Source organism: Salmo trutta, chromosome 16, assembly GCF_901001165.1.
Source record: "Salmo trutta chromosome 16, fSalTru1.1, whole genome shotgun sequence".
In the NCBI taxonomy this organism is placed as follows: Eukaryota; Metazoa; Chordata; class Actinopteri; order Salmoniformes; family Salmonidae; genus Salmo; species Salmo trutta.
The window spans coordinates 15,366,248-15,381,828 of NC_042972.1; the positions used below are offsets into that span (position 1 = coordinate 15,366,248).

Below are 15,581 nucleotides of genomic sequence, written 5' to 3' on the forward strand. Positions count from 1 at the left end.
GAATTAGTCCTAAGCAAGGCTAAGAGCAAAAAAAGAGCATATGGATTGACATTCATAATCATACAGGAGGCTTGATGGACTGATGACATTCTGACAGAGGAGGATCTGGATAACAAAGTGAAGCATATTCTAGATTGTCGATGATACGCTAAGTTTTGAGCAGTGGTTTCACCTCCGCTCTCACCTCCCCGGTCGTCATAGCGGTCTCTGCCACCGAACCCGCGGTCTCTCCCGCCGTCCCGGTCGCCGCCAAATCCGCGGTCCCGGTCGCCGCCAAATCCGCGGTCCCGGTCGCCGCCAAATCCGCGGTCCCGGTCGCCGCCAAATCCGCGGTCGTTGTCCCGTCTCAGCCCGTCACGGTCTCCATAGCGGTCGCGTGACCCTGAGAGGGACAGAAAGAAAATGTCAGTTAATACAATTACGAAAGGCATGCAAATCAAGTGACGGCCTGTTGAGATCTAAGTAATATTAAGAAAAAGTCACAATGTATGCAGTTCTTGTAATAAGGTTGAAGATAAGAACTTGAACTGTATGGACAGCCTAAAACATGACCATGCATGCTTAACATTTCCGATAAATAGTGTAGCACGTAGCCTTGAGACAAAGGACATTGGACATTAAGAAAGAGGTCCGCCCTAGCCTCGTTTGCAACACTGTGCCTTTTCTCTCCTTCCTTGGTGTACCCGTGCTTACATGCTTGCAAGAGCCAAGCCGTGAGGCTTCGCCCTCCCAATTTTAGCAGGGTGCTTTAAAGAAGGGATGTGTGCTTGCTGAGTCTACTTTGAGCTTAGAGGAAATGACTCTCACCGAAAGTGGATTCCTCTCTCTTTGGGGGTCCGTCATCAGCGTCAGCAGTGGGCCGGGCCCTCCAGTCGTCACTGTCTGTCTTGTCGGGGCCCCCCATGTCTCCCATACGGCCCATCCTGTCCCGTCCGCCCATCTGGCCATTATCTCTCCCCTCTGGCCATAGGAGGTTAGGCATCAAATTAGAAGATAAAGAAAAGCCAACACACTGCAAATGCCCCCAGGTGCTTTATTTCTGCACCACATTAGAAAACGTTTTTTGTTGCTCTAGCACTTCAGTATTTTTTGCCCAGGCATTTTATGAGAAATGTGGGATGTGCATCAACTGTTCTGACACATATGACGGGTTTCCTGGGCACAGATTAAGCCTTGTCCTGGACTAAACGCACTTGCAATATTCTCCATTGAGTTAGCTTTATAGCCCAGGACTAGGCTTAATCTGTGCCCAGCAAACCACCCCATAAAATCTAAGGCTGAATTTAAACTCCTGTAGATGTACTCCAAAAAGACTCTGCAACATCTTCACAAACCACAGAGATTCCAGAGCATGCTTTAGCTTGTAACTTTACGTACGAGTCAATGACGTCTTGCTACGAGGAACGTTTGGAGTAAAAATACAGCATAACGTCGGACAAAATAGATGCTCCTACAGTTTTGATGTGTTACTACCGTTTGTGCCCAACATCTATGATGCTTACAAAGCCCAGGTCAAGTGATAGAACATTTGGCCATTCTGTTCCCATAGTACAGTAGAAAGCTAGAATCATGGGTTGTGTATAACTCATGGAAAACAGAAAGGAAAACGCAGCACACTGCTGCTCATGCGCCCAGGTGATATTTATTTACAACGTTTCGACCCTTAGGTCTTCATCAGGCATCCATACCTAAGGGTCAAAAACGTTGTAAATAAATATCACCTGGGCGCATGAGCAGCAGTGCGCATGAGTCTGCCTACAACTCCAGCAACTGGGGAAAGTACCTGGATGTGCCCATGTTCTTCAGATTTTGTGTATAACTCACCCTTGTCGTTGGACTGATCTGCAATATCCACCCGGATCCTGCGGTTTCCCAGGTTCTGTTAGGACAAAGGGGCAGGGAACAAGCAAATCACCAATAATATGGCCTAAATTAACCAACTCATCTTCTTTCCATACCTGCTTGTTCCAGTGTGATAGCTGGAAACTATTTACATTAAAATGCAATATATTGGTCTTGAACAATTCATTTGATTAACACATTTATGAAAAGCTCTCGTACTATTACTAAATCAACATTTGTTTTTTGTCCCTTGTGGTCAATTACCAAAGTTGAATGGATGTTGATATGGGTTGAAATCATAGAAAATGTCTATGGGATGAATCCCAACTACGTGAGTGGGTCATCATGCATTGCATTGATCGGTGTTCTGATGGATGGAACTCTAGTGAAGACCTTTTGATCCTTCCTGCTGCTATTCCTTGCGCCCTTTCCTTACCTCCTCATTGAGAGTCAGCGCCCTCAGGAGGGAGTCCACATCATCAAACTCTGCGTAGCCAAAGCCCTTCAGCCTCTCTGGGTTACTGGGCTCCCGTGGCAAGCGCACAGCACTGATCTGAGAACAGAGGGGAGACAGAGCATTGAGAGTGTGCTGATGGAGAACTTTGCTGGTATGAGGTCAAAAATTAGACTGATGTGTGATCGCTGATATGGACAGTCTCAGAACAGATGAGAAATATTGCAATGACATAACAATAATGAGTTACTGTATCATGAGATTAATCAAAATGTACTTGAGAATAGGATAGCTACAAACTCCTTTGCGAACATTGGCAGGTCTCCTCCCACATTCAACTTCTCTTCATATAGGCTAACCTACTGTACTTACATTTAAACATTTATACGAGTCAACTCCTTTAGTAAAATCTATATTATTGATGCCTCCCATGTTAACATTGAAGATAGTTCAGTATATGGCGCTTGTTTGTGCAAATAGCTACATTTCAGACAAGTCATCTTAACCTTTGGACAAGTAAAATAAAAATGCTGTCGACCTGCCTAATGGGCAAGTGTCCATCAAGTGTTAATGTCAATCCCCAGAAGACAACTTGTGGTTTCAAGAACAGGTAAGCCAGGTTGATGGTTCCAGTTAACTTCTCTAGGGTAGGGGGCAGTATTTTCACAGCCGGATAAAAAACGTACCCAAATTAAACGGCCTACTACTCAGGCCCAGGAACTAGAATATGCATATTATTAGTAGATTTGTATAGAAAACACTCTGAAGTTTCTAAAACTGTTTGAATGATGTCTGTGAGTATAACAGAACTCATATGGCAGGCAAAAACCTGAGAAGAATCTAACCAGGAAGTGAGATTTCTGGTGCTTGTAGTCCTTTCAAGTCATTGCCAATGGAACACACAGTGAGTTAGGGTTCATTTTGCAGTTCCTAAGGCTTCCACTAGATGTCAACAGTCTTTAGAAAGTTGTTTGAGGCGTCTATGATGAACAGAGACCGAACAAGAAGGCTGGGAAGTTGTAGACCCATCAGTTCATTGGCGCGTTCATGTGAGAAGGGACCTGTGTTCCAAAACATTTTTCAAAACACAGGAACAGTCCGGTTGGAATATTACTGATGTTTCACGTTCAAAAGGCCCTAAAGATTGATGCTTTACAACGTTTGACATGTTTGAACGAACATAAATACATTTTTAATTTTTTTTAACTTTTCGGCGCACTTCCTACATTTGGAGTAGCTGAACTGAACACGCGAACAACAAGGAGCTATTTGGACATAAATTATGGATTTCATCGAACAAAACAACAGTTATTGTGGACCTGGGATTCCTGGAAGTGTCTTCTGATGAAGATCAAAGGTAAGGGAATATTTCTAATGCAATTTATGATTTTAGATGACTCCAAGATGGCAGCTATCTGTATTGTCTAGTGTATTTTTCTGAGCGCAGTACTCAGATTATTGCAAAGTGTGCTATCCCCGTGAAGCTTTTTTGAAATCTGTCACAGCGGTTGCATAAAGGAGATATTCATCTATAAATCTTTGAATGACAGTTTAATATTTTATCAATGTTTATGACGAGTATTTTTGTCAATTGTAGCGCTGATTCACTGACAATATTGGAGGCAAAATATTTTCTGAACGTCACGCGCCGATGTAAAATGCTGTTTCTAGATATAAATATGAACTTGATCGAACAAAAAATGCATGTATTGTGTAACATGATGTCCTAGGAGTGTCATCTGATGAAGATCGTCAAAGGTTAGTGCTGCATTTAGCTGTTTGGGTATTTGTGATGCATGCTAGTTGCTTGGAAATGGCTGTGTGGTTATTTGTGTCTATGTACTCTCCTAACATAATCTAATGTTTTGCTTTCGCTGTAAAGCCTTTTGGAAATCGGACAACATGGTTCGATTCAGGAGAAGTGCATCTATAAAATGGTGTAAAATAGTCCTATGTTTGAGAACTTTGAATTATGACATTTTGTGGTTTTAAATTTGGCGCTGTGATTTGTCACTGGCTGTTCAATAGTGTGGGACAATTGCGTCCCACCTCCCCTAGAGAGGTTAAACGTCCTACTACTCGGGCCCAGAGTCAAATATTTGCATATTATTAGCAGATTTGGATAGAAAACACTGAAATTTCTAAAACTGTTTGAATGATGTCGATGAGTATAACAGAACTCATACGGCAGGCAAAAACCTGAGAAAAATCCAACCAGGAAGTGGGAAGTCTGAGAATTGTAGTCTTTCAGACCATTTTCTACTGAAACTACAGTGTCCGTGTGGTCCACTTGCACTTCCTAAGGCTTCCACTAGATGTCAACAGTCTTTACAAAGTTGTTTGAGTCTTTTATGGTGGATTTTGACCGAATAACAGCCGGTTCAAGCAGTGGACAGTCTGAGGTCATGTAGTTATTTCATGCTCGTTCACACATGGATAGTATTTTTTATTTTTTTCTTCTGTAATGAATACGCCATTGTCCGGTTGGAATATTATCGATTGTTTATGTTAAAAACACCCTAAGGTTTGATTGGAAACAGCGTTTGACATGTTTCTACAAACGGTAATGGAACTTTTGAGCTTTTCGTCTATTGATTTGCGCCCCCGTCTCGTGCCTTTGGAATAGTGTTCTGGACGCGCCAACAAAACGGAGGTATTTGGACATAAATTATGGACTTTATCAAACAAATGAACATTTCTTGTGGAAGTGGGAGTCCTTCCGAGTGCATTCCGCCGAAGATCAGCAAAGGTAAGAAAATATTAACATATTTCAGAGTTTTGTTGAAGCCGTGGCTGGACGGCTAACTGTATAGCATGCATTCATGGCGGAGCTCTGTACTCAGAACATTGAACAATGTGCTTTCTCCGTAAAGTTATTTTGAAATCTGACACAGCGATTGCATTAAGAGGGAGAATCTCTATAATTCTTTAAATATTTGTTATATATTTTGTCAACGTTTATGATGAGTATTTCTGTAAATGAATGTGCACATTGTGGTCATTCACCGGAGGTTTTGAAGGCTAATCATTTTCTGAACATCACGCGCCAATGTAAAATGCTGTTTTTGGATATAAATATAAACTTGATCTAACAAAACATACATGTATTGTGTAACATGATGTCCTAGGGGTGTCATCTGATGAAGATCATCAAAGGTTAGTGCCTCATTTTAGCTGGATTTTAGGTTTTTGTGACACACCTCCTTGCTAGGAAAATGGCTGTGTGGCTTTTCTTGTTTTAGGTGGTGTCCTAACATAATCTAATGTTTTGCTTTCACTGTAAAGCCTTTTTGAAAATCGGACAACGTGGTTGGACTCAGGAGAAGTGGATCTTTAAAATTGTGTAAAATAGTTATATGTTTGAGAAATTTAAATTATTAGATTTTTGATGTTTTGAATTTCGCGCCCTGCTGTTCCATTGGCTAGATGCAAGAAGTTAAGCATCTTATCACACACGTTCAGCATACATAGGCTATTCTGCTCCTCAAACTAGGATATTGCCTGTCAGGCAGCACGAGAGCATGTGCTTTTGTAAGCCCAGTCATTGCACAACAAATAACAATTCTAAATGCAATCGTGTGTTAACCTCTCTAGGGTAGGGGGCAGTATTTTCACATCCGGATAAAAAAACGTACCCGATTTAATCTGGTTATTACCCCTGCCCATAAACTAGAATATGCATATAATTGTTTGATTTGGATAGAAAACACCCTAAAGTTTCTAAAACTGTTTGAATGGTGTCTGTGAGTATAACAGAACTCATATGGCAGGCCAAAACCTGCGAAGATTGCATACAGGAAGTGCCCTCTCTGACCATTTCTTGGCCTTTTATAGTCTCTTTATGGAAAATAGAGGATCTCTGCTGTAACGTGACATTTTCTAAGGCTCCCATAGGCTCTCAGAAGGCGCCAGAACGGGGAATGATGACTCTGCAGTCCCTGGCTGAAAAACAGTAGCGCATTTGGCGCGTGAAGAGTCCATTTTCTTCTTTGAACGAAAACAAGTCTCCCGGTCGGAATATTATCGCTACTTTACGAGAAAAATTGCATAAAAATTGATTTTAAACAGCGTTTGACATGCTTCGAAGTACGATAATGGAATATTTTGACATTTTTTGTCACGACATGCGTCCGCGCGTCACCGTTCGGATAGGGACCTGAACGCACGGACAACAGAGGATATTTGAACATAACTATGGATTATTTTGAACCAAAACAACATTTGTGGATGAAGTAGAAGTCCTGGGAGTGCATTCTGACGAAGAACAGCAAAGGTAATCCAATTTTTCTTATAGTAATTCTGAGTTTAGTGAACGCCAAACTTGGTGGGTGTCAAATTAGCTAGCCCGTGATGGCGAGCTATCTACTCAGAATATTGCAAAATGTGCTTTTGCCGAAAAGCTATTTTAAAATCTGACACCGCGATTGCATAAAGGAGTTCTGTATCTATAATTTTTAAAATAATTGTTATGTTTTTTTGTGAACGTTTATCGTGAGTAATTTAGTAAATTCACCGGAAGTTTTCGGTATGTTTGCTAGTTCTGAACGTCACACGCTAATGTGAAAAGCTGTTTTTTTATATAAATATGAACTTGATTGAACAAAACATGCATGTATTGTATAACATAATGTCCTAGGAGTGTCATCTGATGAAGATCAAAGGTTAGTGCTGCATTTAGCTGTGGTTTTTGTGACATTATATGCTAGCTTGAAAAATGGGTGTGTGATTATTTCTGTCTGGGTACTCTCCTGACATAATCTAATGTTTTGCTTTCATTGTAAAGCCTTTTTGAAATCGGACAATGTGGTTAGATTAACGAGAGTCTTGTCTTTAAAATGGTGTAAAATAGACATATGTTTGAGAAATTGAAGTTATAGCATTTAAGGTTTTTGAATATCGCGCCACTCGATTCCACTGGCTGTTGACTAGGTGGGACGATACCCGAGAGAGGTTAACTGTTTTATAGCCACAATTAACTTGTAATTACAGCAATCAACTCGTAATTACAGCATGAGTGCATAGGCTATATCAACGGTCACACCACTTTGCAATGTGAGCTTGAAGGAGTATAACTGTTTGAAACCCAAACGTTTAACTTTAAATAATGAGGCATGTATTACCTTGCTTCAAAGTAACCTAGAAAAAATCCAACCATAGAAAGTGGAGGCAATTATTTTATGAAGATACAAAAACCAATAGAACAGAAGAGACGTTCTGTATCAACTTTCTTTCATTGTCCATAAGCCAAAGGCACAATGCTCATATTAGCAACCCATCCTAGTCATTACGATAAGATTCCCCTTCTCTAAGTTTCTAACTGAGATTTGTCTATCACATATGTAACTGATTGCTTTAAGTGCGCTGTTTAGAACAGCGATTTCCCACGAATTGAACTTGGGCAAATGTTCAAAAATTACTTTTTATTGGCTCCTTCATTACAGGAGTTGCATGTTCAATAATAAACTATAGCCTTTCGACTGAAATGACAGGTTTGCTATTGTTGCATGTTTCCAGCTCTTAATGAAAAATGTCCGCTCCTTGTATACATGCATAGTATTTTCTGTTGGTCAACTCATTTTACTGTTTGGGGGGAAAATGTTTGTTGACCAGTTAATGAGGGGTCGGTTAGTCGGCAGCGAAATTGACCAAAATGTGCATCCCTAACAGGAATACAAACAACTGGTGTATAAATAGCTAACCACAAGCATCAACACAACCACAGACATTCAGTTTCTCATGTCTCCTTTAAAACAGAAAACTTTTCAGCAGCGATCATTGGGAGGCAAATCAAATTAGAATCCTGATAACACTTACTAGATCTGTCAAATAAATCACAATGACGGCCAAGAAATACACATCACACGTTTTCTAGGCACAATTTAGCATCAAGTGTCCTTCCCCTTAATGTTGCTGAGTCAGTTATTGTCAAACTGCACAGCGACTGTCGGTGAAAGTGTTGTTTTTGGCATCCATTTGACCGTATCTGCTACAAGAGAACAGCAACGGCTTCGATTGGTGCCAAGAGGCTCACTGTTGGCAGGTTCAATAGGTGTATAATTCTGAAGATAACGAGGCTGGTCAGCAAAAACTAAGTTTGGTAAAGAGTCTAATAGATTTGTTTTTAGTGCAAACCCTTATAATCTCAATTAGGGCTGGGCGATATGGCCCAAATATTATAATCACGGTATTTTTTTTACATTTGGATGATATTTGACTATTTTTTTGTTTTTGAATAATAGAAGTTGTACATTTGCTTTTTGAGTAGTGAGTGATCCTAGGGTGGCAACACACACATTCTAAGTGATTTCAATGAGTCTTCATTCTGTTTTATACTGTTCAATTCAACCAAAACAAATTTCAGCACTTCTATCATTTCTGTACTCAAAGTACCAAATTGTCATACTTCAGTAAAAGTAAAGATACGTTAACAGAAAATTACTCAAGTAAAAGTCATCCCACTAAAATACTACTTAAAAGTCTAAAAGTATTTGGTTTTAAATATCCTTAAGTGGTTGTTCCACTGGATATCATAAGGTGAATGCACCAATTTGTAAGTCGCTCTGTCTGGATAAGAACGTCTGCTAAATGACATAAATGTAAGTGTCAAAAGTAAATGTAATTGATAAAATGTACTTGAGTATCAAAAGTAAAAGCATAAATCATTTCAAATTCCTTATAATAAGCAAACCAGATGCCACCATATTTATTTAATGGATAGCCAGGGGCACACTCCAACACACCTAATTTACAAACAAAGCATGCGTGTTTAGCGAGTCCTCCAGATCAGAGGCAGTAGATGACCAGGGATGTTCTCTTAACAAGTGTGTGAATTGGACAACTTTCCTGCCTGCTAAGCATTCAAAATGTAACAAGTACTTTTAGGTGTCAGGGAAAATGTATGGAGTAAAAAGTACAGTATTTTACTTAGGAATGTAGTGAAGTAAAAGTTGTCAAAAATAAACAGTAAAGTACAGATACCAAAAAAAACGTTTTAAGTAGTACTTTCAAGTATTTTTACTTAAGTACTTTACACTAGTGCTCAATTTTGAATTTCCGCACTGCCACACAGGGCTGCATGATATGGGCAAATTATCTCAGACTTATTTTTAACCAAACGTTGCAATTGCACTTATGAATTAGAGCAAAACGGTTGGAATCATGGAAATAGAATGACTGTTCTATGGTTAGAATATAATAGTGGGCACTTTGAATACAGTGTTTGATATGACAACAAATTAAAATGCCAGGGAGGAGTTATTGTGACAGGCTAGGAACTAAAATGTTGATAAGTGTTTCCTAGGAGAACCTATAAGCTTTGGCTACATTGCATGTTCTCTCTTAGCTACTTCATGTAGCTAACATATTCTTGCTTTTCATATTCCTCTGATTTAGAAGATACTGTTGAACAAACATGCTGATTTAGGTCTACACCATCACTGGTATTATCAGGCTGTATTAGCTAGTTACGTTTGCTCTTACTCAGCACATTTATTAGCTAGCTAGCTAGCTATTAGCAGCTAACATTTAGTGTCTCAAGACAGGGAAACTTGCTAAGAAAAGACAAACTAGCTGTTTGCTGTTGTAAGAAAGACAAACTAATAGTGTCATTATAGAACACTAGTCGATTAATATTAAGAAGCAAAGTGAAAACAGCACTGTTGTCAACATTGTTGCATGTGCTGCATTGACCATGCAGACTGAACACAAGTGTCGTGGTTGAGGAACATCAAATACGCTCCTTGAGTGACAGGGGGCTTGGCTAGATTGTGGAAAGTGGCACGGAGAGAAAGATGACTCAAGTAGTAAAGTGAACTATAAAAAGTGACATTACACATGGCGTATCACATTTAACAAACCAAACATTGAAATGCCGGTATAGAAGGTAAAGTAAAAACCCAAACCGGTCTCTGCATTAATACCAGTATATCATAAAATACGTTATACCGCCCTGCCCTAACCTCAATGCAAGAGGCATTGCTACAGTCCCTGGTTCGAATCCGGGCTGTCCCACATGGCAGCGCACAATTGGCCCAGCATCGTCCGGATTTGGCTGGGGTAGGCCGTCATTGTAAATAAGAATTTGTTCATAACTGACTTGCCTAGTTAAAGATATATATATATATATATATATATATATATATATATATATATATATATATATATAGATATATATAGATATATATATATATAAATAATAATACACAAGTCAAAAAGTGTGCGGTATCCTTCCCACACCAGAGTCACATTGAGTCGGCATAACGTAGACATGTACAGGTAGGACTGCAAAGCATTTCTGCACCATGTTGTGCCTACTGAAAACACAGATTTTGTTAACACAGTTTCCGTTCTGACAGGATCTAGTACGTACCGCTAGGCCCCGGAAGAAGTCCATGATAGATTCCTCGGAGACGTCGTAGGGCAGGTTGCCCAGGAAGGCGGTGTAGGGGGGGCTGCGGGGGAGGCGTGACCGGTCCACATTGGGCTCGCGGGCCGACCGTGGCGCCGTGGGCAGGATGTTGCGATCTATGGCCGGGGCCCGGTAACTGTCCTCCCCTGAGTGCCAGGAGGTGGACACTGAGAGAAAGAGTGGGAAGAGTAAGGAAGAGGGATATGTTTTTCCATGGACAGGTGCAACGTTACCGAAAACAGATAGAAATGTACTGTGGAACAACAAGACATGATTCCCAATGCTACATTTCACTGATCTGCATAGTTAGCATTGCACCCTAGTGAACGTTGAAACCCTGGTAAGTTTGCAGCTTTGGATGAGCCCCCATATGAGATCTCATGTTGTGTGTCTCACCATCTCCCTCCAGGTCATCCGTCTCGTCGGCCCAGCTGGTGGACTTGGCGTAGCTAGGTTGCGGTGGTGGAGCATTGCCTCCACTCCCATTGTCCTCTGCCAGGAAGTCAGTGAGGGTCAGGGTCTTCCCCTTCTTATTCCCCTTCTTCTTAGCTGGAGAGGGAGAGAGGGAGATCAGTGGGCTGCATGACACATTGAAGGGAAATGTCATGTACAGAGGTAAACTGTCCAAAAACAACCACTAGTCCCTAGTTTCCAATCTAAGGGGTCTGGATTAGCATGGTTGCCAGTCTCTTACGTAAGAGATAGAGGGTACATTTGGAAGACATTTTGACTGATGTAATTACGAAGTCATAGCCCACTACAAGCGGTCCATTTAACTTGATTTGTAACTACTAGACTCGAGGTAGAGGTCTTCGAGAGATGGATTTATTCATACCGCACTCTGCTGGATTTCTGTTCTACTCCCAAGCGCAACAGGTCCGAACCCAACCACAGTCCTTCAATGTTATTTTAGGCGTATGTGACAGCTCACTTGCCAGCCATGGTGCAAGCAATTTTGCGCCCTACAGGCAATATCAAAATCCACAAAAATAACCCAAGAGATAGGTTAAATTGCCAGAGATTGTCACGTGTCCCATTATTAGGCTTTCGGTATTACTGGCCGATAATCAAACAGGCTAGACGTAGTTTGAAGAGAGCAGAGGTGGAGAGACGTGCACTTTCTCTTGAGATATGTTTTAGGAGTGAGACTATTTTCAGACAGACAAATATGGGTGATAAATATTTATTTCTAAGCAATGTAGTAAACTATAGCCTAATCATATTTCGGAAGTCAATATCCTTGTAAAGATAACGGCCATGTGCTTTGCCGCCCATGCATAGGCTATAGCCTACTAGGGTTGGGCGGTATGCAGATTTTCATAGTCTCTTTACCATAGTGGGGTATAGGGGGGGATAAAATGTTTGGATGTACAAAACAATTTAGGCAACAGGGATCTTGATCCAGGAGGGGATAGAATGTCTCTGCTGTAACCAAGAAGCTTGATATCTAGCCACTTAGCTAGCAAGATAGCAAACCAAATGCATAGCTGGAGCTCGGTATAATTTAACATCTTAGATTTCTTAAAATTAGTTTATAAGCAGTTGAGTTGCACACAACACCCCCACAAAAAAAAAAAAACAGTATTGAAAATCATACCGTCTGTATTTCGAAACATACCTAGTCTTGAATTGAGACCACACATGCACCTGATCTCCACGTATGGATACTGAACTTGAAGTAGCAAGAATGTTGAGAGGACAGTTGCACTTTCTCTTTAGCTACGTTTTGCATATAGGACATATCCTATCTTTTAGGAGGACGATTTGCAGGCAGAGACAAATAAATGGGCAAACAATATTTAGAGAAAATGAACAGGCAATATCCGCTCACAATATTTAGCCTACGCTTGCTTTGTGTCTTTTCAATAATCTATTTGTTGGATAGCACCTCGACTTAAGTCTGTTGAGCGCCCTCCACTTCTTACCATTATTATTTATTTACAGAAACTGTAGTAAACTATTGTCTAATAGTATTTCATAAAAATTCCTTGGGAAGATAACTGCCACCTGATTCTCCAATGCATAGGCAGCCTACTCTATTTAATTGAGACCACACATATACAGACACACTTGATCTTGCACACCTAACTTGGAGGAGAGACAGGCTACTGAACTTAAAGCAGCGAAATCTGACTATGTGAATAATGCAACAAATAGGTGTTTTTAATACAGTAGGCAGGTTAATGCATAAAAAAGCAGAAAGACAGACATTTTCAAATCTGCGAGACAACAAATATTTTCATCCCAAAATAGTCAGACTGCCAGCTCCCAACCCCAGCATGAAAAATGCTGATTGGCTGCTATGATCTCTATTGGGGCCAGCAGGTTCTGTTGGCATTCCGCAGGAGTGCAGCCCTCTACCTCCAGGCAGTCCTGCATTGCGTTGGAAACCAATGAAAGTGTCTATACCGAGCTAGTGGAAATGCCTGAAACTATGTTGCGTCATTTTCACACTGCCATTGACATTCTCTGACGAAGGCAAAACAAGCGCATTGGTTTAGGAAAGGCCTCAATCCGTCCTTTATGCCAACAGCTGCATGCGAACAAATAGTAATTTCTCACTGTTGTGAAGTGCTCCAGTCCAGCATCGTGTCAGATAAAGGCGCAGTGACGTGCAAACCATGATAATGAAACAGTGTGTCTGTCTAATAGGTCTTCATAGTATGTGGGGCCAAAGCCAGCCAGATGAGCCTTGGCCCCACTGACCCATTCTAAACTGCAGGATGACATTTATTGAGATTAATCTTGTACTGGAGGCAGAGATGAGATTACCACTACATTGGCCAGCTGCAAAGTGAAAGCTGGCTACATATCATAAAAATTAATGTAAACAAAAATGTGCTTTTTGGTCTTAATTTAAAAAGTTATGGCATAAGGTTAGCAGTGTGGTTAAGGCCAGCTAGTGACTACCCTGCAAAGCTGCCTCCAGTACATGAGTCATCCCCATGAATGCCAACCTGCTTCTAAAACAGGGAGTGGTCTCTCTCACCTCATTAACTGCCACTATATTGAAATGCTCCATAACAAAATTGTGCATCACTGATAAGTGCTTTTACAGTTTATCCTATTTTCAGCAACAGAGAGTTCGGTTGTTTCTTCAAGGGCAACACTTTAGGTGTGTGTGACAGACATTAAATTTGTTATTTTGACTAAATTGGTTGACTACTGGTTTCAATGAGACCCACGTCTTCTGATGGAGCAGGTTTGGTCGGTTTGTTTTGGTTTGAAGCAGACTGGGAAAAACAAAGAGGGCTGGCGGCTTCATTGTGAAAATCCCAGCTGTCAGGGCATTCTTTTCACACACTACAGAGCATCACACACACGGCCTGTTTACAATTGGTGTCTTGTCAGTGGGTCACACACACTGTTTACAATGAATGGTGATGGTAGTCGTGTAGTGAGCGAGAACAATACCATTCACGCACACTGTAGAACAAGCTACTATATTTAATTATCCTAGCAAACAGCGTGTAAGTTAGGCCTAGGTGCAAAGTAGTCCTTCCACGTGGTGAATCATTATGAATTACGTGAAACCAAACTGTGGAAATGGCCAATGAGTCATTCTTGCCAATGTAGCTATAGTTATTTTGTCAATGTAGCCATATTGCCAAAACTAACTAACACTAACCAATAATTTCGAAACAACTGGATGGTACCTAGCTAACTAACGTTAGCGGTCAATACAGCTGAAGCTACCACTGGTATATTAGTGCGCTAACGAGCTAGCTAGTTGCTTAGCTAGCCATTGTCATTACATCCACTGGCTTCGTCAGCAAAGGACTGCTTACCGGGAATACTTTAAGGCCTATGCTAGTGGCATGTGGCTGACATCATTAAATACGCCAGCCTGCTAACATTTGAGGGGAGGCCTGCGATAGGACGCGTCCAGCAACTGTCCTGCTTCACCCATCGGTTACCAAAATCCGCACGTGGGAAATTCCTTGAGAACCCCATGCCACTGAACCAGACCCTCCTACAAGAAATGCGCTTGCTTGTCTTAGTGCCACAGTAAATCGTCGACTACCTAGACACAATGTGTCAGTTGCTTATGAATAACATGACGACCTACTTAAATGTCTGATACAATCCAAAGGCACACTCTAAAGTCAACGCAATACCCGTAACATATCACTCAATGAAAAACACCGGGAAGAAATTATTAAACTCTGAGCAAATAGCTGCCTCGCGAAGCTAACGACGTTAGCAAGCTAGATCCCTTCGCCGGCAGCGGCGTCTTTATCCCTGAGAAACAGTAATTTGATGAAACTATACACATAGGACACCGACAATGATTGACACGACAAGCTGCAGACACTCGTCAAACGATATTTGCTAAATTGTGTCGCGCTAATACCCTCTGAAATCTCCCAACCGACCTAGCTCGTTCACCCACATAAACCTCACCTGGCGCCGCCATGTTGGAGAGCGAGTTCGTACCAGATTCCCGGATGAAGGCGTCAGAGGTTTATAATCGAGAACGCGCATCTGGTCGCGAGCCTCAAATCCCTCCAGCCTTGCTCTTGCTGTCTACTATTTTCTATTAATAATATTATATTATGGTGTTTAGCTAGAGACCAATTTCAGGCATTTCAAATAGATTTGAATACCTTTTGTATAAAAAAAACAAATAGTATAAGAAAGTAGTATGCATAGTAGTAAAACTGATGTGGTCACAATTGCATATATAGCTAGTTCCAGCATAAATTACGAACTTGATATGTCAAGTATGACTGTATTTACAAATAGGAAGTGGATAATGTCTTGGTGTTGCAGTTGAATAAAATAGTATATAAATAGAACAGCAGTGTTGACAGTGTGTGTGTGTGTGTGCGCATGTGTTTTCCTACATTATCCAGACCCCAAAAGTCCTAACATTTA

General features: G+C 40.9%; 1 protein-coding gene and 2 non-coding genes across 9 annotated transcripts in view; all 3 read right to left on the reverse strand.

Annotated features, from left to right (window-relative positions):
• Positions 1-15,177, reverse strand: part of LOC115150164 (eukaryotic translation initiation factor 4B) — a 41,158-nt gene extending 25,981 nt beyond the window's left edge. For 6 of the 7 annotated variants that reach the window (XM_029693149.1, XM_029693154.1, XM_029693153.1 and 3 more), the window contains exons 1-7: positions 15,108-15,177; positions 11,100-11,252; positions 10,665-10,870; positions 2,279-2,395; positions 1,825-1,879; positions 808-960; positions 173-382 (exon numbers count right to left, since the gene is read on the reverse strand). In XM_029693149.1, the coding sequence (XP_029549009.1) occupies positions 173-382; positions 808-960; positions 1,825-1,879; positions 2,279-2,395; positions 10,665-10,870; positions 11,100-11,252; positions 15,108-15,120 (907 nt within the window). In that variant the 5' untranslated portion in view covers positions 15,121-15,177. The remainder of the gene's footprint in view (positions 1-172; positions 383-807; positions 961-1,824; positions 1,880-2,278; positions 2,396-10,664; positions 10,871-11,099; positions 11,253-15,107) is intronic. The other variant, XM_029693150.1, reaches the window with a different exon arrangement.
• On the reverse strand, positions 579-759 carry LOC115151231 (small nucleolar RNA SNORA81). The gene has a single exon (XR_003867249.1). It is a non-coding gene; the product is annotated as a small nucleolar RNA SNORA81 (small nucleolar RNA).
• On the reverse strand, positions 8,184-8,319 carry LOC115151224 (small nucleolar RNA SNORA16B/SNORA16A family). The gene has a single exon (XR_003867241.1). It is a non-coding gene; the product is annotated as a small nucleolar RNA SNORA16B/SNORA16A family (small nucleolar RNA).
• Positions 15,178-15,581: the final 404 nt, after the last annotated feature.